The sequence below is a fragment of the Scylla paramamosain genome, chromosome 31, assembly GCF_035594125.1.
Source record: "Scylla paramamosain isolate STU-SP2022 chromosome 31, ASM3559412v1, whole genome shotgun sequence".
Lineage (NCBI taxonomy): Eukaryota > Metazoa > Arthropoda > Malacostraca > Decapoda > Portunidae > Scylla > Scylla paramamosain.
Genome location: NC_087181.1, coordinates 22,442 through 46,828, shown reverse-complemented (window position 1 = coordinate 46,828; position 24,387 = coordinate 22,442). Strand labels below are relative to the sequence as shown.

The 24,387-nt window shown below is 44.4% G+C and overlaps 2 protein-coding genes across 2 annotated transcripts; one reads left to right on the top strand and one right to left on the bottom strand.

Moving 5' to 3' along the window:
* Positions 1-1,532: 1,532 nt before the first annotated feature.
* On the bottom strand, positions 1,533-6,448 carry LOC135116266 (uncharacterized). Its single transcript, XM_064033630.1, has 4 exons — positions 6,305-6,448; positions 3,776-5,937; positions 2,911-3,187; positions 1,533-2,152 (listed from the first exon to the last, which is right to left on the bottom strand). Exons 1-2 carry the CDS (start codon positions 6,446-6,448, stop codon positions 4,753-4,755), a joined length of 1,329 nt encoding a protein of 442 aa, XP_063889700.1. The 3' UTR covers positions 1,533-2,152; positions 2,911-3,187; positions 3,776-4,752.
* Positions 5,937-23,642, top strand: LOC135116338 (uncharacterized). The gene is made up of 6 exons (XM_064033701.1): positions 5,937-7,097; positions 7,255-7,518; positions 8,685-8,941; positions 20,038-20,207; positions 20,953-21,046; positions 21,917-23,642. Exons 4-6 carry the CDS (start codon positions 20,044-20,046, stop codon positions 22,121-22,123), a joined length of 465 nt encoding a protein of 154 aa, XP_063889771.1. The 5' UTR covers positions 5,937-7,097; positions 7,255-7,518; positions 8,685-8,941; positions 20,038-20,043; the 3' UTR covers positions 22,124-23,642.
* Positions 23,643-24,387: the final 745 nt, after the last annotated feature.

Genomic DNA, 24,387 nt, shown 5'->3' with positions numbered 1-24,387 from the left:
TGGCGTGCCAGGTGTATGAACAATTAGGATAGAGGATGCTGTTCGTTTCTCTCTTTTTTTCCCCTTCTACAGGAGTTGCCGATCCAAAGGCCTGACTCAGGAGTGATCCTGTGCCACCTGTACCATCAAGAAAAGATCAAGTATAGACGCCACAACAGTTTCCCCGTGTTTACTCCTACCACACTGCTTAGAAATCTTGTTTTTTCGCAAATTTCCCAAGTAATTCCCCACCCCGGAGGCCGCTCCCAGTACACCTGTTCCCTGCATCCATGATGAGCCCCTGGGGACCCTGAGGTGCCGCGGGGGATCTGAAATAAGGGAGAAATTAAGGGAAATAGGAAGCCCCGTGGTCACTGCACTGAGTCTCCCACGTTTTCCTCATAAGATTTTTGGTGTTTTTTTAAAGTTTTTCCCCTAATTTTATGGTAATTTTTAGGTTTTTTTAGGTTTTTTTAGAGTGAGAATTTAGGGATTTGTGTTTGTGTTTTTTTGGGCTTCGTATAATTTCGTGATTTATTTGAAGGGTGTTTTTTTTTCCCCACGTTTTTTAAGCAATTTTAAAGTTTCAGGGGTATTTAGGGTGTGGGCGGGTTGGGGTTGCCCTTAAACTTCGGTATCTAGGCTAAGTTTGCTCGTTTTAGGGATCTTTTTGGGTAAACTTTGGTATTTTAAGTATTTTTTTTTGGTTTTATTATAGTTTAAGCCATTACACACTACGTGGTAATAACCTGCCTCATTTTGTTCTTCTCACTATTCACATCATTTCTAATGATTACACTACTTGTCGGAAATTAATAATAATGCCACAATAGGCCTGGGAATGCACAGCGCTCTCAACTTTTTCTAAGTCCACAGGTAAACATAAATGGTGTATTGTTGCCTGAACTTGAGTTGTTTAATGCTTTGAATTGTGGGTAGCTGCTGGATAGGATCACTGTGTCTATAATTCCTCGGGCCAATCACGTGCTACCACCACGAGTTGCACCAATAGGAAGTCGCTATAAGTACCCATAAGCTGCGTGGGCAGGTTAGGTTAGGTTATGTTCCCCACAGGCCCCCAAGCTTGCTTGAGGGATTGGGGGAGCCGTGGGTAGAGATTGGGGACATTGGCTTAAACTATAAATTTACCCAAAATTATGGTGTTTGTTATTGTCTCTTCTTTTTTATAGACGATTTTGAACATAAAGCAACTCAATATTATATCATTTGATGTGTCCTCCCCTCAACCCGCTGTAATCTTGGGAATTTGTGGGGAAGTAGGTTTTATGAGCAGGGAACACAATAACAGTAATTTTAAGTATTTGAATGGAGATGATAGCTTTAAAGAAGGCATTCCTAACTTTACCTCACCTGAACTTAAAGACACGGTCATGACAGAGTAGTCCTCACACTCCTGTCAGTGCTCTTCTGCATACACTTGAGCCTTGCACACTCCAAGCATTCCTTCCACTCATCCTTCCACATCTAAAGCACCATAGTACTCTCCACCCATTTTTAAGGAAACTGTCTCCATGCATAAACAAACACACAACCTCACGTACTCCATGTATTGTTTTCAGTAATGATTAATCTTACAAAGTAAACCAAACTAATATACAAAGACACTTGTGGTACCTTTGAAAGTTTGAGCTTATCTTCTAGTTGTTTAATCAGCTCTGTCAACGTGATATTTTCTTGAGCAAGGTGGTCGTGGCTCAGGCCATTCTCTTCAAAGTGGCTGTGGTTGTGGACCATCACCAGCTGACCACTAAGGGACTCTGTCTTCTCCCACAACACAGTGATCTCGCGCTCTTTCTGCAACGCCTTTTGCCTGGTGAACAGCGTGGCAAGTGCACATACATTAGAACAGTATGTGACCAATGACGTCTCCATTCTACATTGCCATGACAAGAATACAGGGCTTTACTGAACATAAACCAAGGACGCCTCCATTCTACATTGCCATGACAAGAATACGGGGCTTTACTGAACATAAACCAAGGACGCCTCCATTCTACATTGCCTTCCTTCTTATCTTTCTCCTTTCCTTCTCCATCTTCCTCCTCCTCCTCCTCCTCCTCCTCTCCTTCCTCTTTCTTTCCACCTTCCTCCTCCTCTTGTGACTCTTCACTCTCTTCCTCCTCGTCCTCCTCCTCCCCTGTGCTTCCCTCCTCTGAAAGAAAAGACTTGTTTAAAAAGCAAGCAAATATAGTAGTAATAGTAAAAAAAAAGTCAAGTAAATGAAAGTTTATACACATATGAAATTAGTGAAAATTTGACACCAAACATTCTCTATCTGTAACATTACATCAGAATGACGAGAACACAAGATATGAAAAGTGAAAGGGAATGATGTATATAACAAAGAAAAACATTGTATAATGACATATGACAGGAAAATAATCTTGTATACTTGTCCCTTAAATACTTGCTTCCTTGTATATTAACTCCCAAAATGCTCATTCCTTGTACTCTCATTTTCAAAACACCTCTTCCTTATATATTGTCACTCAAACACTCCTTTCTTGTACACTTATTCCCAAATCATTCCTGTCTTCCTGTATTCTCATTCTCCAAACACTCCTGCCTCTGCACACCCAGTTCCTCAAAACATTTCTTCATTGTTTACTCATTCCCCAAACACACCAACTTTCTTGTATACTTAGCTCTCAAAAGATGCATTTTTAAACATCCATAACTCCTTTTATTTTCATTCCCCAAACACTCCTGGCTGTGCACACTCCAGCACGTTAACACCACACACACATTCACACTCTTAATATCATCTGTCAGCCCCTAGTGGAAAGGGACAATCTTGTGGCCCACCATACTACACCTCAGGAGGTCAGACACAGCATTCAGTTAACAAAAAATCACATTAACACCCACTCCCCACAGAACATAGTAACACAAAATCAGATTAACACTCACCCCAACGTCACATTCACAAGACAAGTTCTCATCCCACAGCCGTAAACTGTTTGCGGCCACCTACGAGGACCTTGCCAAGAAGATGCTTGCCTACACAACCCCAACGGACACAGCTCTGTACCGGCGCATCCCGGCTAACACGACAGGCCTCGCCAGCATCCTCTTCTTCATCGAGCGACTCCAGAGGTGCTACATACCCGCGGGGGAGAAGCCTGTTAGCATGGGAGTTGCTGCTGGCTGGTACATGTTGTCAGCTCTCCTACAACAAGGTGAGGACCTGTTGAGGTGTAAGACTGGTCAGTTCAAGTGTTGGAGCATTTAGTGTTTGGTAAGATGGCTGGTACATGTTGCCAGCCCTCCTACAGCAGGGTGAGGACCTGTTGGGGTATGAGACTAAGTTGAATGCAAGGGTAGTGGTGTTTAATGTTTGATAAGATGGGAATACAGAAAGACAGTTATTAAAGGATATATTTAAAACTGGGAAACTTTACATGATACCTGGTGTATTTTCATAATTGAGCTGATATTAACTTGAATTAGTTCTGGCATGAGCAATATAAGCAAGTTGATATGGATATCAAGTAATGTATTTAATTTTATCAGTAGTTCTCTTCATATGATGATATCAACAGTTTTCTTAGTAAGATATGAGATATAAATCTTTTAGAAATGATGAGAAAAACTCTTAAATTGCATTTTCATCTCTGAAACATTTTAAAATGGTCTTTTCTACATTTTTAAATTTAAAAAGATGTGTTACTTTCAAAGATTTTAAATTGCCTTTGCATCATCCTCCATGTCTTAAAATTGCCTTTTCATGGCATCTTTCCCTCCTCCTCTTCCTCCTGCAGGCTCCAACACCTACCCAATCAGCACTGCAGCACCGGTAATCTACTGGGTTGGCTACAGTGTGTCCCTCATTGTGTACACATCATACTCTGCCACACTGGTCTCACATCTTGCTGTGGAGCAGCCTGCACCTCTGCCATTCAGCAACCTGCGGGACCTGTCTAGGCAGTCAGGCTGGGATGCTGGATGCAACAACAATGACCTCTTCCAAGTGACAGCCTCGGTGGGTCCTTGGCTTCTTGCTGTGTGAACTGATATACCATCCAGTGGTTGAGAGTTGAGGAGAGAGAGAGAGAGAGAGAGAGAGAGAGAGAGAGAGAGAGAGAGAGAGAGAGAGAGAGAGAGAGAGAGAGAGAGAGAGAGAGAATTTTGTTCAGTGCCAGATTTAGGAGTCCACAAAAAGACCAGCTGCCCAGGAGCCTCCACAATCTGGGGTCTCCACAATCTGAGGAGTCTCCCACATAAATATTCTGTAAGTGAAAGAAACTTAAATTAATCAAACACTAGTTTTCTATGAACTAAATATTTTTTTTATTACTATCAAAATAACCACTTGTTTCATTTACACTAAATAAATATGTTCCTTTCACTATAATATATTATATGTATTAAAAACTGCATGGAATACAGATACAAAAATATTAATATAAATATTTCAGGTAGATGGCCTCCACACTCAGGCTGCTCACAGGCCTCCACAGACACAAATCCAGCCCTTGATTTGTAAATTAATTATCTTATTTAATTATTTATTTTTCCTTTGTAAGAGGAGCACTGCCTTAGGGAGGGAGAGAGAGAAAGAGAATAATAAAAAAAAAAAAAAAAAAAAAAAAACAGATGCCATTTCTTTAAGAAATGGCATCTGTAATAATAATCTGTTATATGCCATAATAAATTATGGCATATAACATAAAATGTTATATGCCATTTGATAACAGTTTTCTATAGATCTAAGTGTAACTCAGTAAGTTTGTAACACACAATCTCCCTCTCTTAAATCCAAATTGCTTTATTATCACTGGGAGAGGCTGGGATGGACTGGGAGAGGCTGGAATGCACTGAGAGAGGCTGGGACGGACTGGGAGAGGCTGGGATGGACTGGGAGAGGCTGGAATGCACTGAGAGAGGCTGGGATGGACTGGGAGAAGCTAGGATGCACTGGGAGAGGCTGGGATGGACTGGGAGAGGCTGGAATGCACTGAGAGAGGCTGGGATGGACTGGGAGAGGCTGAAATGCACTGGGAGAGGCTGGGATGGACTGGGAGAGGCTGGGATGGACTGGGAGAGTCTAGGATGCACTGGGAGAGGCTGGGATGGACTGGGAGAGGCTGGGATGGACTGGGAGAGGCTGGAATGCACTGAGAGAGGCTGGGATGGACTGGGAGAGGCTGGGATGGACTGGGAGAGGCTGGAATGCACTGAGAGAGGCTGGGATGGACTGGGAGAGGCTAGGATGCACTGGGAGAGGCTGGGATGAAAAGGCTGGGGCTGGGGCTGAGGCTGGGGGAAAAGGTCAAGAATGTTGGGTGTATCTCCAAGACAGTCAGGAATACGAGTAGGGTGTTGCACCAATTGCTCTAGGTCATGGAGGATAGCAAAGTTGTAGGCTAGTTCACCAGGATGGTCAGTGAAGGGAGAGGAAAGCCAAAGCTGGTGGTGAACATTGAAGTCTCCAAGAATGGAGATCTCTGCAAAAGGGAAGAGGGTCAGAATGTGCTCCACTTTGGAAGTTAAGTAGTTAAAGAATTTCTTATAATCAGAGGAGTTAGGTGAGAGGTATACAGCACAGATAAATTTAGTATGAGAGTGACTCTGTAGTCGTAGCCAGATGGTGGAAAACTCAGAAGATTCAAGAGCGTGGGCACGAGAGCAGGTTAAATCATTGCGCACATAAACGCAGCATCCAGCTTTGAACTGAAAATGAGGATAGAGAAAGTAAGAGGGAACAGAAAAGGAGCTACTGTCAGTTGCCTCAGACACCTGAGTTTCAGTGAGGAAAAGAAGATGAGGTTTAGAAGAGGAGAGGTGGTGTTCTACAGATTGAAAATTAGATCTTTGACTGCGAATGTTGCAGAAGTTAATGAAGAAAAAGTTGAGGGGGGTGTCAAGACACTTAGGGTCTTTGACAGAAAGGCAGTCTGACCTGGGGACATTTATGGTCCCCTCCCCAGATGGGGACTACGAGGCTGGTGTAGGAGTCGCCACGATGATTTTAAAATTTTTGAGTGAAGGGTGTGTGTGTTATTAGGTGCTTGTAGTTTTGTGTGGAGGAAGAGAGTTGTCTTTAGAGGGCAGGCTATGACTGCCCCCTTGTGTTGTGAGACACAAAGGGAACCGTGCTGGTATTGTTGCAGTGACTGATATAGTGAGAGACAAGCTGCAAAGTAAAACTGAAAGAAATAGAGCCTTGACCCCTGAGATGGTGGCCATCACATTACGATATTTAGCCACAGGAAAAATGCAACAGTGCAGTTGTGATGATTTTGGAACAACGCAGCCCACTATCAGCCGTGCAATATCACAGACAATTGATGCACTGGCTGACCCAGAAGTAATCTGCCAGTTCGTGGCTTTCCCTCACACCCAGCGTGAAGTGCAGCAAAAACAGGCAGAGTTCATGCAAGTAACTCAGTTTCCCGGTGTTGTGGGAGTGATTGATGGCACTCATATAAGAATTGTGTCTCCTCATGTCGATGAACATGTATATGTGAACAGGAAACGCTATCACAGCATAAATGTGCAAGTAGTATTTGATGCTCACTATAAGATTCTTGACATTGTGGCAAGGTGGCCTGGCTCAGTCAACGATGCAAGAATACTAGATAAGTCAGCACTCAAACTGATGTTTGAGGAACAACATGTACCTGCAGGATGCTACCTTCCCGGGGACAGTGGCTATCCCTGTAAGCAGTGGCTCCTCACTCCTTACCTTCGCCCTCAAACTGTTGCACAAGCTAATTATAACAGGTGGGTTTATTTGTAAATAGTGTTCTGTTAGGTTTAGATATGCTTTGAACGAATCTAGTAGCTTTCTCCCCAGGGCCGCCCTCCCGCGTGTGCCCGCAGCCCCTACAAGAACCGGTCCCTGCCCCCCTTTGGGCACGCTCTCCTCCCAAGGCTAAGTCCCCGGGGCGTGGCCGCCCAAACTAACCCCCCTCCTCCCAACAGTTCCAGTACCTTACGATGCAGCCGAGGGGACTGACGCCACCACCACCACTGCCACCACCGCCACAACAAGGGTTATTCAAATGGGGAACATGCTTCAGGTGTTGCCCCAAGATGCCTCAGCCCCGCAGCCCCACTTCCCCATGATAGTGCAGGCAGGGAATGTCATACAGGTGAGAGAGAGAGAGAGAGAGAGAGAGAGAGAGAGAGAGAGAGAGAGAGAGAGAGAGAGAGAGAGAGAAAGTTTTTTACATACAGAAAGGAGAGACAGAGATAGAAAATCAATCTTACTACTACTACTACTACTTCTGAGCACCTCCTTCCTCTCAGGTTGTTCCAGCTGACAACACGCAGGTATTAGGGGCAGAAGTCGTTGGAGTTGGTCGGGTCATGCAAGTGGTCGGAGTCCCAGGCTTTCCCCCGACCCCAGCCCCAGACCCCTGCCCCAGCCACCCCTCTCCCTGTGACCCCTGCCCAGTCATCCCTCACCCCCTCCTGCCCCCCTGCGGTGCTGCCAGCGGGGGTGATGGGAGGTGGAGGTGGGCCACACACACCTGGGTTAGCTGTGGCTTGGCTTATCTCCCTCCTCAGCAGGTGAGAGAGAGAGAGAGTGTATATACATCTGTTGTTATTGTATTTATTTGTCTATATTTTCCTTACAGAGTGATTGATTGATTAAATGATATATATTGGTGTTAATATATACAGACAGACTGGTATATAGACATTCTGATATGTGATGGCCAGTCCATGGAGCACAAGGTCTTTGTGGACTAATGAATATTTTACACTAAGGTTTAAGACCAGTGTTTTATTCAGCTCTCATGAAAAAAAAAAGAAAAAGACAGTACATAATTATTTAGTAAGTAATTCATAACTTTAACCCAATCAAATTATAGATACATGCAAAAAAGAATTATATCAATAACAAAAGTAAATAATAATAATAATAATAATAATAACTATTACAAATTACAAACAATTACATATGTTTATAATAGTAGAGCTGATTACAATTTGAAAACTAATAAATACAATGAATAATTACTTGTTAAGTGTTGTTTTATCAGTAATTTAAAGGAATGTAATGGTTTGTTTTTAACTGTGTCCGAGAGCCGGGTCCAGTGCTTGGTTCCTCGTGAGACGACACTCTGTTGGGCACGGGAGGTTCAGCAGAAGGGTGTCCTCAAGTTACCTGTCTGTCTTAACTGAATATCATGAGCCCGTGTCTCTTGTGTTTGTATTAAGAGCTTTGTATACAAACGCCAAGGTCTGGAATACAGTAATGTCTCCAGTTTCTAGGAGTTTAAGATCCACTGCTATGTTCGGACTTGTTACTGTTTGTCTTATTCCAAATTAGCTTTTTTGGGGCAAGAAATAATTTATGAGTGTAGGTTGCACTAGGAGAAAGAGAGAGAGAGAGAGAGAGAGAGAGAGAGAGAGAGAGAGAGAGAGAGAGAGAGAGAGAGAGAGAGAGAGAGAGAGAGAATGTTTGATATTATTATTATTATTATTATTATTATTATTATTATTATTATTATTATTATTATTATTATTATTATTATTATTATTATTACTGCTACATATTTCTCTCTCTCTCTCTCTCTCTCTCTCTCTCTCTCTCTCTCTCTCTCTCTCTCTCTCTCTCTCTCTCTCTCTCTCTCTCTCTCTCTCTCTCTCTCTCTTACAATAATAGTTTTACCCTTCTCTCTCATCCTCTCTCCCACTTCCACTCACTCACTCTCTCCCTCCTTTTGCAGCAAATCCCGAGGATCAACGAGGACATGGTGGACCCAGAGATTGCAGCAGCAGCGAGAGAGAGAGAGAGAAGCAAGAGAGGAGGGAGAGGAAGGAGAGGAGGAGGAGAGAGAGGGAGGCCAGGAGGGAGGCACGTCAGAGAGAGAGGGAGAGGAAGAGGTTGATTCTGTTACAACAACAACTGCAACAACAACAACAGTTAGTCAGTGAGGAGGGGGAGGGGCCGTCCTCTGATGCTGAGGATGAGGTATTGTTCAGGGTAAGTAGTAGTAGTAATGCATCATTTTTAAACTTTCCGAGATAATCTTATTTCAACAGGTAGAGATGAAAAAGTCCTCTAACTGACAAAAAAAAACATTATCTATTTATTTTGTTATGTAGGCCAGCCAGCCGTGGGGGGGGACAAAACTTCAATAAAAGAGACTCTCTGAGGTGTGGCTCCCCAAAATAGAATTGCAAATGGTAGCCAGAATTTACATGAATACTGGAGGGTGCTGTCAGGCCAAACCAGCTCCCCATCTGTGCCTATGCAGTGTCTGGCCAGCCACTAGTGTGTATGTAGCGGACTCAGACCAGCAGATTCCCACTGTTTATCCACTGTTTGTGTTGATGCAGTGTTTGGCCAGCCACTTGTGTGTTTTGGGGGCTCAGACCAGCAGATTCCTACTATTTATCCACTGTTTGTGTTGATCTAGTGTTTGGCCAGCCACTTGTGTTTATGTAGGGGACTCAGACCAGCAGATTCCCACTGTTTATCCACTGTTTGTGTTGATGCAGTGTTTGGCCAACCACTTGTGTGTTTTGGGGGCTTAGACCAGCAGATTCCCACTGTTTATCCATTGTTTGTGTTGATGCAGTGTTTAGCCAGCCACTTGTGTGTATGTAGGGGACTCAGACCAGCAGATTCCCACTGTTTATCCACTGTTTGTGTTGATGCAGTGTTTGGCCAGCCACTTGTGTGTATGTAGGGGACTCAGACCAGCAGATTCCCACTGTTTATTCACTGTTTGTGTTGATGCAGTATTTGGCCAGCCACTTGTGTGTATGTAGCGGACTCAGACCAGCAGATTCCCACTGTTTATCCACTTTGTGTTGATGCAGTGATTGGCCAGCCACTTGTGTGTTTTGGGGGCTCAGACCAGCAGATTCCTACTATTTATCCACTGTTTGTGTTGATCTAGTGTTTGGCCAGCCACTTGTGTTTATGTAGGGGACTCAGACCAGCAGATTCCCACTGTTTATCCACTGTTTGTGTTGATCTAGTGTTTGGCCAGCCATTTGTGTGTTTTGGGGGCTCAGACCAGCAGATTCCCACTGTTTATTCACTGTTTGTGTTGATCTAGTGTTTGGCCAGCCACTAGTGTGTTTTGGGGGCTCAGACCAGCAGATTCTCACTGTTTATTCACTGTTTGTGTTGATCTAGTGTTTGGCCAGCCACTTGTGTGTATGTAGGGGACTCAGACCAGCAGATTCCCACTGTTTATTCACTGTTTGTGTTGATGCAGTATTTGGCCAGCCACTTGTGTGTATGTAGCGGACTCAGACCAGCAGATTCCCACTGTTTATCCACTGTTTGTGTTGATGCAGTGTTTGGCCAGCCACTTGTGTGTTTTGGGGGCTCAGACCAGCAGATTCCTACTATTTATCCACTGTTTGTGTTGATCTAGTGTTTGGCCAGCCACTTGTGCTTATGTAGGGGACTCAGACCAGCAGATTCCCACTGTTTATCCACTGTTTGTGTTGATGTAGTGTTTGGCCAGCCACTTGTGTGTTTTGGGGGCTCAGACCAGCAGATTCCCACTGTTTATTCACTGTTTGTGTTGATCTAGTGTTTGGCCAGCCACTTGTGTGTTTTGGGGGCTCAGACCAGCAGATTCTCACTGTTTATTCACTGTTTGTGTTGATCTAGTGTTTGGCCAGCCACTTGTGTGTATGTAGGGGACTCAGACCAGCAGATTCCCACTGTTTATTCACTGTTTGTGTTGATGCAGTATTTGGCCAGCCACTTGTGTGTATGTAGCGGACTCAGACCAGCAGATTCCCACTGTTTATCCACTGTTTGTGTTGATGCAGTGTTTGGCCAGCCACTTGTGTGTTTTGGGGGCTCAGACCAGCAGATTCCTACTATTTATCCACTGTTTGTGTTGATCTAGTGTTTGGCCGGCCACTTGTGTTTATGTAGGGGACTCAGACCAGCAGATTCCCACTGTTTATCCACTGTTTGTGTTGATGCAGTGTTTGGCCAACCACTTGTGTGTTTTGGGGGCTCAGACCAGCAGATTCCTACTATTTATCACTGTTTGTGTTGATCTAGTGTTTGGCCAGCCACTTGTGTTTATGTAGGGGACTCAGACCAGCAGATTCCCACTGTTTATCCACTGTTTGTGTTGATCTAGTGTTTGGCCAGCCACTTGTGTGTTTTGGGGGCTCAGACCAGCAGATTCCCACTGTTTATTCACTGTTTGTGTTGATCTAGTGTTTGGCCAGCCACTAGTGTGTTTTGGGGGCTCAGACCAGCAGATTCTCACTGTTTATTCACTGTTTGTGTTGATCTAGTGTTTGGCCAGCCACTTGTGTGTATGTAGGGGACTCAGACCAGCAGATTCCCACTGTTTATTCACTGTTTGTGTTGATGCAGTATTTGGCCAGCCACTTGTGTGTATGTAGCGGACTCAGACCAGCAGATTCCCACTGTTTATCCACTGTTTGTGTTGATGCAGTGTTTGGCCAGCCACTTGTGTGTTTTGGGGGCTCAGACCAGCAGATTCCTACTATTTATCCACTGTTTGTGTTGATCTAGTGTTTGGCCAGCCACTTGTGTTTATGTAGGGGACTCAGACCAGCAGATTCCCACTGTTTATCCACTGTTTGTGTTGATGTAGTGTTTGGCCAGCCACTTGTGTGTTTTGGGGGCTCAGACCAGCAGATTCCCACTGTTTATTCACTGTTTGTGTTGATCTAGTGTTTGGCCAGCCACTAGTGTGTTTTGGGGGCTCAGACCAGCAGATTCTCACTGTTTATTCACTGTTTGTGTTGATCTAGTGTTTGGCCAGCCACTTGTGTGTATGTAGGGGACTCAGACCAGCAGATTCCCACTGTTTATCCACTGTTTGTGTTGATCAAGTGTTTGGCCAGCCACTTGTGTGTATGTAGGGGACTCAGACCAGCAGATTCCCACTGTTTATTCACTGTTTGTGTTGATGCAGTGTTTGGCCAGCCACTTGTGTGTATGTAGGGGACTCAGACCAGCAGATTCCCACTGTTTATTCACTGTTTGTGTTGATGCAGTGTTTGGCCAACCACTTGTGTGTTTTGGGGGCTCAGACCACCAGATTCCTACTATTTATGACTGTTTGTGTTGATCTAGTGTTTGGCCAGCCACTTGTGTTTATGTAGGGGACTCAGACCAGCAGATTTCCACTGTTTATCCACTGTTTGTGTTGATCTAGTGTTTGGCCACCCACTTGTGTGTTTTGGGGGCTCAGACCAGCAGATTCCCACTGTTTATTCACTGTTTGTGTTGATCTAGTGTTTGGCCAGCCACTAGTGTGTTTTGGGGGCTCAGACCAGCAGATTCTCACTGTTTATTCACTGTTTGTGTTGATGCAGTGTTTGGCCAGCCACTTGTGTGTATGTAGGGGACTCAGACCAGCAGATTCCCACTGTTTATCCATTGTTTGTGTTGATGCAGTGTTTAGCCAGCCACTTGTGTGTATGTAGGGGACTCAGACCAGCAGATTCCCACTGTTTATCCACTGTTTGTGTTGATGCAGTGTTTGGCCAGCCACTTGTGTGTATGTAGGGGACTCAGACCAGCAGATTCCCACTGTTTATTCACTGTTTGTGTTGATGCAGTATTTGGCCAGCCACTTGTGTGTATGTAGCGGACTCAGACCAGCAGATTCCCACTGTTTATCCACTTTGTGTTGATGCAGTGTTTGGCCAGCCACTTGTGTGTTTTGGGGGCTCAGACCAGCAGATTCCTACTATTTATCCACTGTTTGTGTTGATCTAGTGTTTGGCCAGCCACTTGTGTTTATGTAGGGGACTCAGACCAGCAGATTCCCACTGTTTATCCACTGTTTGTGTTGATCTAGTGTTTGGCCAGCCATTTGTGTGTTTTGGGGGCTCAGACCAGCAGATTCCCACTGTTTATTCACTGTTTGTGTTGATCTAGTGTTTGGCCAGCCACTAGTGTGTTTTGGGGGCTCAGACCAGCAGATTCTCACTGTTTATTCACTGTTTGTGTTGATCTAGTGTTTGGCCAGCCACTTGTGTGTATGTAGGGGACTCAGACCAGCAGATTCCCACTGTTTATTCACTGTTTGTGTTGATCTAGTGTTTGGCCAGCCACTTGTGTGTATGTAGGGGACTCAGACCAGCAGATTCCCACTGTTTATCCATTGTTTGTGTTGATGCAGTGTTTGGCCAGCCACTTGTGTGTATGTAGGGGACTCAGACCAGCAGATTCGCACTGTTTATCCACTGTATGTGTTGATGCAGTGTTTGGCCAGCCACTTGTGTGTATGTAGGGGACTCAGACCAGCAGATTCCCACTGTTTATTCACTGTTTGTGTTGATGCAGTGTTTGGCCAGCCACTTGTGTGTATGTAGGGGACTCAGACCAGCAGATTCCCACTGTTTATCCACTGTTTGTGTTGATGCAGTGTTTGGCCAACCACTTGTGTGTTTTGGGGGCTCAGACCAGCAGATTCCTACTATTTATCCACTGTTTGTGTTGATCTAGTGTTTGGCCAGCCACTTGTGTTTATGTAGGGGACTCAGACCAGCAGATTCCCACTGTTTATCCACTGTTTGTGTTGATCTAGTGTTTGGCCAGCCACTTGTGTGTTTTGGGGGCTCAGACCAGCAGATTCCCACTGTTTATTCACTGTTTGTGTTGATCTAGTGTTTGGCCAGCCACTAGTGTGTTTTGGGGGCTCAGACCAGCAGATTCTCACTGTTTATTCACTGTTTGTGTTGATGCAGTGTTTGGCCAGCCACTTGTGTGTATGTAGGGGACTCAGACCAGCAGATTCCCACTGTTTATCCATTGTTTGTGTTGATGCAGTGTTTAGCCAGCCACTTGTGTGTATGTAGGGGACTCAGACCAGCAGATTCCCACTGTTTATCCACTGTTTGTGTTGATGCAGTGTTTGGCCAGCCACTTGTGTGTATGTAGGGGACTCAGACCAGCAGATTCCCACTGTTTATTCACTGTTTGTGTTGATGCAGTATTTGGCCAGCCACTTGTGTGTATGTAGCGGACTCAGACCAGCAGATTCCCACTGTTTATCCACTTTGTGTTGATGCAGTGTTTGGCCAGCCACTTGTGTGTTTTGGGGGCTCAGACCAGCAGATTCCTACTATTTATCCACTGTTTGTGTTGATCTAGTGTTTGGCCAGCCACTTGTGTTTATGTAGGGGACTCAGACCAGCAGATTCCCACTGTTTATCCACTGTTTGTGTTGATCTAGTGTTTGGCCAGCCATTTGTGTGTTTTGGGGGCTCAGATCAGCAGATTCCCACTGTTTATTCACTGTTTGTGTTGATCTAGTGTTTGGCCAGCCACTAGTGTGTTTTGGGGGCTCAGACCAGCAGATTCTCACTGTTTATTCACTGTTTGTGTTGATCTAGTGTTTGGCCAGCCACTTGTGTGTATGTAGGGGACTCAGACCAGCAGATTCCCACTGTTTATTCACTGTTTGTGTTGATGCAGTATTTGGCCAGCCACTTGTGTGTATGTAGCGGACTCAGACCAGCAGATTCCCACTGTTTATCCACTGTTTGTGTTGATGCAGTGTTTGGCCAGCCACTTGTGTGTTTTGGGGGCTCAGACCAGCAGATTCCTACTATTTATCCACTGTTTGTGTTGATCTAGTGTTTGGCCAGCCACTTGTGCTTATGTAGGGGACTCAGACCAGCAGATTCCCACTGTTTATCCACTGTTTGTGTTGATGTAGTGTTTGGCCAGCCACTTGTGTGTTTTGGGGGCTCAGACCAGCAGATTCCCACTGTTTATTCACTGTTTGTGTTGATCTAGTGTTTGGCCAGCCACTAGTGTGTTTTGGGGGCTCAGACCAGCAGATTCTCACTGTTTATTCACTGTTTGTGTTGATCTAGTGTTTGGCCAGCCACTTGTGTGTATGTAGGGGACTCAGACCAGCAGATTCCCACTGTTTATTCACTGTTTGTGTTGATGCAGTATTTGGCCAGCCACTTGTGTGTATGTAGCGGACTCAGACCAGCAGATTCCCACTGTTTATCCACTGTTTGTGTTGATGCAGTGTTTGGCCAGCCACTTGTGTGTTTTGGGGGCTCAGACCAGCAGATTCCTACTATTTATCCACTGTTTGTGTTGATCTAGTGTTTGGCCAGCCACTTGTGTTTATGTAGGGGACTCAGACCAGCAGATTCCCACTGTTTATCCACTGTTTGTGTTGATGCAGTGTTTGGCCAACCACTTGTGTGTTTTGGGGGCTCAGACCAGCAGATTCCTACTATTTATGACTGTTTGTGTTGATCTAGTGTTTGGCCAGCCACTTGTGTTTATGTAGGGGACTCAGACCAGCAGATTTCCACTGTTTATCCACTGTTTGTGTTGATCTAGTGTTTGGCCACCCACTTGTGTGTTTTGGGGGCTCAGACCAGCAGATTCCCACTGTTTATTCACTGTTTGTGTTGATCTAGTGTTTGGCCAGCCACTAGTGTGTTTTGGGGGCTGAGACCAGCAGATTCTCACTGTTTATTCACTGTTTGTGTTGATGCAGTGTTTGGCCAGCCACTTGTGTGTATGTAGGGGACTCAGACCAGCAGATTCCCACTGTTTATCCATTGTTTGTGTTGATGCAGTGTTTAGCCAGCCACTTGTGTGTATGTAGGGGACTCAGACCAGCAGATTCCCACTGTTTATCCACTGTTTGTGTTGATGCAGTGTTTGGCCAGCCACTTGTGTGTATGTAGGGGACTCAGACCAGCAGATTCCCACTGTTTATTCACTGTTTGTGTTGATGCAGTATTTGGCCAGCCACTTGTGTGTATGTAGCGGACTCAGACCAGCAGATTCCCACTGTTTATCCACTTTGTGTTGATGCAGTGTTTGGCCAGCCACTTGTGTGTTTTGGGGGCTCAGACCAGCAGATTCCTACTATTTATCCACTGTTTGTGTTGATCTAGTGTTTGGCCAGCCACTTGTGTTTATGTAGGGGACTCAGACCAGCAGATTCCCACTGTTTATCCACTGTTTGTGTTGATCTAGTGTTTGGCCAGCCATTTGTGTGTTTTGGGGGCTCAGACCAGCAGATTCCCACTGTTTATTCACTGTTTGTGTTGATCTAGTGTTTGGCCAGCCACTAGTGTGTTTTGGGGGCTCAGACCAGCAGATTCTCACTGTTTATTCACTGTTTGTGTTGATCTAGTGTTTGGCCAGCCACTTGTGTGTATGTAGGGGACTCAGACCAGCAGATTCCCACTGTTTATTCACTGTTTGTGTTGATGCAGTATTTGGCCAGCCACTTGTGTGTATGTAGCGGACTCAGACCAGCAGATTCCCACTGTTTATCCACTGTTTGTGTTGATGCAGTGTTTGGCCAGCCACTTGTGTGTTTTGGGGGCTCAGACCAGCAGATTCCTACTATTTATCCACTGTTTGTGTTGATCTAGTGTTTGGCCAGCCACTTGTGCTTATGTAGGGGACTCAGACCAGCAGATTCCCACTGTTTATCCACTGTTTGTGTTGATGTAGTGTTTGGCCAGCCACTTGTGTGTTTTGGGGGCTCAGACCAGCAGATTCCCACTGTTTATTCACTGTTTGTGTTGATCTAGTGTTTGGCCAGCCACTAGTGTGTTTTGGGGGCTCAGACCAGCAGATTCTCACTGTTTATTCACTGTTTGTGTTGATCTAGTGTTTGGCCAGCCACTTGTGTGTATGTAGGGGACTCAGACCAGCAGATTCCCACTGTTTATTCACTGTTTGTGTTGATCTAGTGTTTGGCCAGCCACTTGTGTGTATGTAGGGGACTCAGACCAGCAGATTCCCACTGTTTATCCATTGTTTGTGTTGATGCAGTGTTTGGCCAGCCACTTGTGTGTATGTAGGGGACTCAGACCAGCAGATTCGCACTGTTTATCCACTGTATGTGTTGATGCAGTGTTTGGCCAGCCACTTGTGTGTATGTAGGGGACTCAGACCAGCAGATTCCCACTGTTTATTCACTGTTTGTGTTGATGCAGTGTTTGGCCAGCCACTTGTGTGTATGTAGGGGACTCAGACCAGCAGATTCCCACTGTTTATCCACTGTTTGTGTTGATGCAGTGTTTGGCCAACCACTTGTGTGTTTTGGGGGCTCAGACCAGCAGATTCCTACTATTTATCACTGTTTGTGTTGATCTAGTGTTTGGCCAGCCACTTGTGTTTATGTAGGGGACTCAGACCAGCAGATTCCCACTGTTTATCCACTGTTTGTGTTGATCTAGTGTTTGGCCAGCCACTTGTGTGTTTTGGGGGCTCAGACCAGCAGATTCCCACTGTTTATTCACTGTTTGTGTTGATCTAGTGTTTGGCCAGCCACTAGTGTGTTTTGGGGGCTCAGACCAGCAGATTCTCACTGTTTATTCACTGTTTGTGTTGATCTAGTGTTTGGCCAGCCACTTGTGTGTATGTAGGGGACTCAGACCAGCAGATTCCCACTGTTTATTCACTGTTTGTGTTGATGCAGTGTTTGGCCAGCCACTTGTGTGTATGTAGGGGACTCAGACCAGCAGATTCCCACTGTTTATCCACTGTTTGTGTTGATGCAGTGTTTGGCCAACCACTTGTGTGTTTTGGGGGCTCAGACCAGCAGATTCCTACTATTTATGACTTTGTGTTGATCTAGTGTTTGGCCAGCCACTTGTGTTTATGTAGGGGACTCAGACCAGCAGATTTCCACTGTTTATCCACTGTTTGTGTTGATCTAGTGTTTGGCCACCCACTTGTGTGTTTTGGGGGCTCAGACCAGCAGATTCCCACTGTTTATTCACTGTTTGTGTTGATCTAGTGTTTGGCCAGCCACTAGTGTGTTTTGGGGGCTCAGACCAGCAGATTCTCACTGTTTATTCACTGTTTGTGTTGATGCAGTGTTTGGCCAGCCACTTGTGTGTATGTAGGGGACTCAGACCAGCAGATTCCCACTGTTTATCCATTGTTTGTGTTGATGCAGTGTTTAGCCAGCCACTTGTGTGTATGTAGGGGACTCAGACCAGCAGATTCCCACTGTTTATCCACTGTTTGTGTTGATGCAGTGTTTGGCCAGCCACTTGTGTGTATGTAGGGGACTCAGACCAGCAGATTCCCACTGTTTATTCACTGTTTGTGTTGATGCAGTATTTGGCCAGCCACTTGTGTGTATGTAGCGGACTCAGACCAGCAGATTCCCACTGTTTATCCACTTTGTGTTGATGCAGTGTTTGGCCAGCCACTTGTGTGTTTTGGGGGCTCAGACCAGCAGATTCCTACTATTTATCCACTGTTTGTGTTGATCTAGTGTTTGGCCAGCCACTTGTGTTTATGTAGGGGACTCAGACCAGCAGATTCCCACTGTTTATCCACTGTTTGTGTTGATCTAGTGTTTGGCCAGCCATTTGTGTGTTTTGGGGGCTCAGACCAGCAGATTCCCACTGTTTATTCACTGTTTGTGTTGATCTAGTGTTTGGCCAGCCACTAGTGTGTTTTGGGGGCTCAGACCAGCAGATTCTCACTGTTTATTCACTGTTTGTGTTGATCTAGTGTTTGGCCAGCCACTTGTGTGTATGTAGGGGACTCAGACCAGCAGATTCCCACTGTTTATTCACTGTTTGTGTTGATGCAGTATTTGGCCAGCCACTTGTGTGTATGTAGCGGACTCAGACCAGCAGATTCCCACTGTTTATCCACTGTTTGTGTTGATGCAGTGTTTGGCCAGCCACTTGTGTGTTTTGGGGGCTCAGACCAGCAGATTCCTACTATTTATCCACTGTTTGTGTTGATCTAGTGTTTGGCCAGCCACTTGTGCTTATGTAGGGGACTCAGACCAGCAGATTCCCACTGTTTATCCACTGTTTGTGTTGATGTAGTGTTTGGCCAGCCACTTGTGTGTTTTGGGGGCTCAGACCAGCAGATTCCCACTGTTTATTCACTGTTTGTGTTGATCTAGTGTTTGGCCAGCCACTAGTGTGTTTTGGGGGCTCAGACCAGCAGATTCTCACTGTTTATTCACTGTTTGTGTTGATCTAGTGTTTGGCCAGCCACTTGTGTGTATGTAGGGGACTCAGACCAGCAGATTCCCACTGTTTATTCACTGTTTGTGTTGATCTAGTGTTTGGCCAGCCACTTGTGTGTATGTAGGGGACTCAGACCAGCAGATTCCCACTGTTTATCCATTGTTTGTGTTGATGCAGTGTTTGGCCAGCCACTTGTGTGTATGTAGGGGACTCAGACCAGCAGATTCGCACTGTTTATCCACTGTATGTGTTGATGCAGTGTTTGGCCAGCCACTTGTGTGTATGTAGGGGACTCAGACCAGCAGATTCCCACTGTTTATTCACTGTTTGTGTTGATGCAGTGTTTGGCCAGCCACTTGTGTGTATGTAGGGGACTCAGACCAGCAGATTCCCACTGTTTATCCACTGTTTGTGTTGATGCAGTGTTTGGCCAACCACTTGTGTGTTTTGGGGGCTCAGACCAGCAGATTCCTACTATTTATCCACTGTTTGTGTTGATCTAGTGTTTGGCCAGCCACTTGTGTTTATGTAGGGGACTCAGACCAGCAGATTCCCACTGTTTATCCACTGTTTGTGTTGATCTAGTGTTTGGCCAGCCACTTGTGTGTTTTGGGGGCTCAGACCAGCAGATTCCCACTGTTTATTCACTGTTTGTGTTGATCTAGTGTTTGGCCAGCCACTAGTGTGTTTTGGGGGCTCAGACCAGCAGATTCTCACTGTTTATTTACTGTTTGTGTTGATGCAGTGTTTGGCCAGCCACTTGTGTGTATGTAGGGGACTCAGACCAGCAGATTCCCACTGTTTATCCATTGTTTGTGTTGATGCAGTGTTTGGCCAGCCACTTGTGTGTATGTAGGGGACTGAGACAAGTTTATTTAATGTTCAGTGACCCGTTTGCAGGCACAGGGGTGTTGACGAGCTGGGTGTGCAGGAGACAGACAATTACAAAGGTTTACAGTTCAAATGCTACATGTATCTTCAAAATACAGATAATAAGTAGATAAATATTGAAATTAATATAAAATACCATTCTTTATTTAACACTTAACCAAACTTAACCAACATACACACACACGCTAACTCAGACAGTTCCCTAACTACCTTACCATCCCGCAGGAGGCCATGTCGGAGGTGCCGGTGGTGGGGTCGCCAGTTCCGGAGTACGAGGTGGAGGAGGAAAAGGAAGAGGAGGACGAGGAGGAGGCACGGATAAGGAAGAAGAAAAGATTATTAGCTGTAGCCCTCCCTCCAGCTGATAAGGGGATATTAAGGAGCCCTTCCTACAGGTGTGTCTGTCTACCTGTGTGTCTCTTTCTATCTCTCCTTTTCATTTTTCCAGTTTCCCATTATTTTCTCCACCCTCTCACTGTCTTTTCTCAGCCTCTCACAACCTGTCACACCCTCTCCCAGCTATTCACAGCCACTCACAGCCTCTCTCTCTCACTCTATCTCATTCCCAGTGTATCCAGACCATTCCAGACTTACCCCAAACTGTCCCAAGACTTCCAGTCCATCCCAACTTCTCACAGCCTCTTCCAGCCTTTCACAGCCTCTCTCTCTCTCTCACTCTCTCTCTCTCTCTCTCTCTCTCTCTCTCTCTCTCTCTCTCTTCCTCTCTCTCTCTCTCTCTCTCTCTCTCTCTCTCTCTCTCTCTCTCTCTCTCTCTCTCTCTCTCTCTCTCTCTCTCTCTCTCTCTCTCTCTCTCTCTCTCTCTCTCTCTCTCTCTCTCTCTCTCTCTCTCTCTCTCTCTCTCTCTCTCTCTCTCTCTCTCTCTCTCTCTCTCTCTCTCTCTCTCTCTCTCTCTCATTCCCAATGTATCCAGACCATCCCAGACTCACCCCAAACCATCTCCAAGACTCCCCTTCTCTCTTCCTCTCCTCTCCCTCTCTCTCCCTCCCCTCTCTCACTCTCCTAACTCTCCCCAGGAGAGGCCCCAGTGGTGAGCAGATGGTGATGCTGGAGATGATACTGGCATATTGAGTATTATAATTAGCCATAAACACTTGCTTGCTTACTTTCATGTCTACACAGGTTCGTTCGATGCAAGGAGTTGGCCACAGGAGGCGTCCGAGGCTGTGTAGAGCGGCCGTCTGAACCTGGTGCCACAGCTTACTATGTTCAACAGGTGCGTGTGTGTGTGTGTGTGTGTGTGTGTGTGTGTGTGTGTGTGTGTGTGTTTTGTGTGGTCATTTCACTATCTATCTATCTGTTTAGTTTGTCTCCATCTGTCTGTCTTTCTGTCATTGGTCTGTCTGTCTGTCTGTGTATTGCAATGATTTTTCAGTTATGTATTTTATTTTTTATTCTTGTGTACTTGTGTCTGTCTGTATGTATGTATGTATCAGTCAGTGAGTCAGTCAGTCAGTCACTCAGTTAGTCAGTTAGTCAGTCATTCAGTCAGTCAGTTAGTCAGTCATTCAGTTAGTTAGTGAGTTAGTCAGTCATTCAGTCTGTCAGTCACTCACACAGTGTTAATCCTCCTCTTCCTCCTCCTCCTCCTCCTCCTCCTCCTCCTCGTCCACCTCCTCCTCCTCCTCCTCCTCCTCCACCTCCTCCTCCTCCTCCTCCTCCTCCTCCTCCTCCTCCTCCTCCTCCTCCTCCTCCTCCTCCTCCTCCTCCTCCTCCTCCTGTTCCCCACCACCCCTGCCGAGAGGTGAGTGTATGTACGTGTGTGTGTGTGTGTGTGTGTGTGTGTGTGTGTGTGTGTGTAGTAATAATAGTAATGCTATGTACATATATAAATACTGTTAATATTATTGATAAAAAATATTGATGATGATGATGATGATGATTCAGTGGTGATTATGAAAATGTGCATTACAATATAGGGTAGATATTATTGTTATTACCTGTGTGTGTGTGTGTGTGTGTGTGTGTGTGTGTGTGTGTGTGTGTGTGTGTGTGTGTGTGTGTGTGTATGTGTGTGTGTGAGGAATAATTGAATAATTGAATAATTGATGCTCTCTCCTTTGCTATTCATTATATACATGGACAGATGCCTGAAGGAAGTGTGTGTGTAAGGGAGGATAAAGAGATCATGCTGGCCTATGCAGACGATGTCGCTGTCGTGACAGGAAGCCAACAAGATCTTCAAGAGGCCATGACAAGATGGAATGATGTTTTAAATAGGGAAGGAATGAGAATGAACAAACAAAAAACTTATTTACTAGTGGACAAGCAACAAGTGATGGTGTGGCTCTGAGCCACTGTAGTAGGGATGTTATGGTTTAAGTGTAGGAAGTTGCAAATGCTCACCTAACAATTGCACCTTAGTAGAAAAACACAAACAGGAAGTTTATGCAAGTTTTTATCCTTATATAAAATGTTGTATTGCATCAAACCTCCATACATTACTGTCTCTATCCAGTATGAGACCGGTGTTCAGGAAGCACAAGCATGTGCTGAATAACAAGAAGCCGGCATTGGTGAAGGTGACAACATTTCATCTATTTATACATACTTTTTATTATTAAAGCTTATCTTATAATTATTTCTGAAGAGATTGACTAATTTTTGTAGTATTTATGACTTAGAACTATGATAAAGCTATGAATTGATATAATTCCTGATTTGTTTTATCTTTTCATTATCCTTCCTTTGTTAATTGAGCATTTTATATTACTTAGCTTAAAAATGCAAGAACGGTTCAGAAGTATCCAACCTTGGGCTAAGGGCCAAAATTATGGTATCATTCAAAATGTCCTTCAAAGAAAGCCCTCTGTAATCCAACACACTTAGCCCATTAATCCTTCCATTTCTCATCAATTTGTTCAACATTCATATTTTTCCCTTATAGGGTTGAACAATTTTCATGGGTTCAGAGCAAAAGGCTTCCTCATTCCTCCCCAAGGTATTCTCGGATGGTAAGCAGGTTTGACTCTGGAGCAAACCTGACCAAGGGCTACTGCCCAAGGCTACAGAGGTTCCTCTCCCTGAGGCTGAATGCACCATGTGAGATGGTTCTGTTATGTGGATGAATGTCATGGTGGATAGCAGTGCCACCACATTCCTACAATCATCCATCACTCCACTGCTCAAACGCTTCTGCAACCAATGATAGGTATGCTGCCACATTCTGCATGGTCTCCTTGGCTCTCAGATAAGGATACTGTCAACAGGTTTGGGATTGCCAAAAAATCATAAGGAGCTATGTCTGAAAAGTCCAGAGAGAGAGAGAGAGAGAAAGAATGAGCAAGAGAAAGAGTAGGATGAAGCAAAGGAAGAGTCAAGAGGGAGGAAGAGAGAGTAGGACAAGAAAAAACAGAACAAATAAATCCCCTACACGTCTTGTCTCCATTCACACAAGCCATGAAAAGCTTGTCCATCCCTGAGTGCTCAGAAGCAGTGTTCCACTGATGATGTGGAAACTTGAGACACCCAATCATTTAATGGGCTTTAGTAGGTTTTGTCACCAGTCTTCTGTGTGTCACTGACTACATTTTGAAATTTTTATCTGTTCTATTTAATTTTGTGTGTATGTACACAATGTTTATGGTCAATAAACTATTTATAAAACTATTTATCTGTGTGAGTAAGATAAAAGCAGTTATTGTTATTATTATTATTATTATTATTATTATTATTATTATTATTATTATTATTATTATTATTATTACACATTTTCCTCCTTGTATTTAAATATTATTATTATTATTATTATTATTATTATTATTATTATTATCATGAATTGTTCTTGTTTATAAATAAAATACTGTAACTGATTATTATTTTTTTTATCATTCATTTAGACTCTCTCTCTCTCTCTCTCTCTCTCTCTCTCTCTCTCTCTCTCTCTCTCTCTCTCTCTCTCTCTCTCTCTCTCTCTCTCTCTCTCGAATAAAATGACTGGTGAGGAACTCTAATAATTAAAGTGCTAAAAAATCAATTAAACTACGAGAAATAAGACAAATAATTAATGACACACCTAATAACACAAACAAGGAGTAATAAACAAAACTTAAGCCAGAAAACACGAAAAGATAAAACTATCATATAAAGAAATACGAAGTTAAAAAAAAAATCATGAAATATCAAATAAATAACTCACATATAATCAATAAACACGTAAGGAACAGTAAATAAACAATTAAGCCATTCATTGCAAGGGGCCACAGTCAGAAAGTGAAAAAAAAAAAAAAAATGCTTAGTTAAATACCGAGGCTAAATAAAACAAGGAATTAGACAAATGACAAATAATTAATAAATACATAAGGAATAATGAATAAACAAAAATTAAGCCAGGAAGACTATTATAATTATTGCAAGGAGACGATATGTATGTATGTATTGTATGTAATTCGAGGTTTAAAATGGCTCAAATCTGACCCAACAGCAGGCCATAAGTGAAGGTGTTCCTCAAGGCAGGGAGGGGGGGGGGGGGAGCAATGAATAGGGGAGGGGCTATAAACTATTGGGGGGATATTAATTAATGACGCATCCAGTTTAGCGTGTGTGTATATTTCGCGT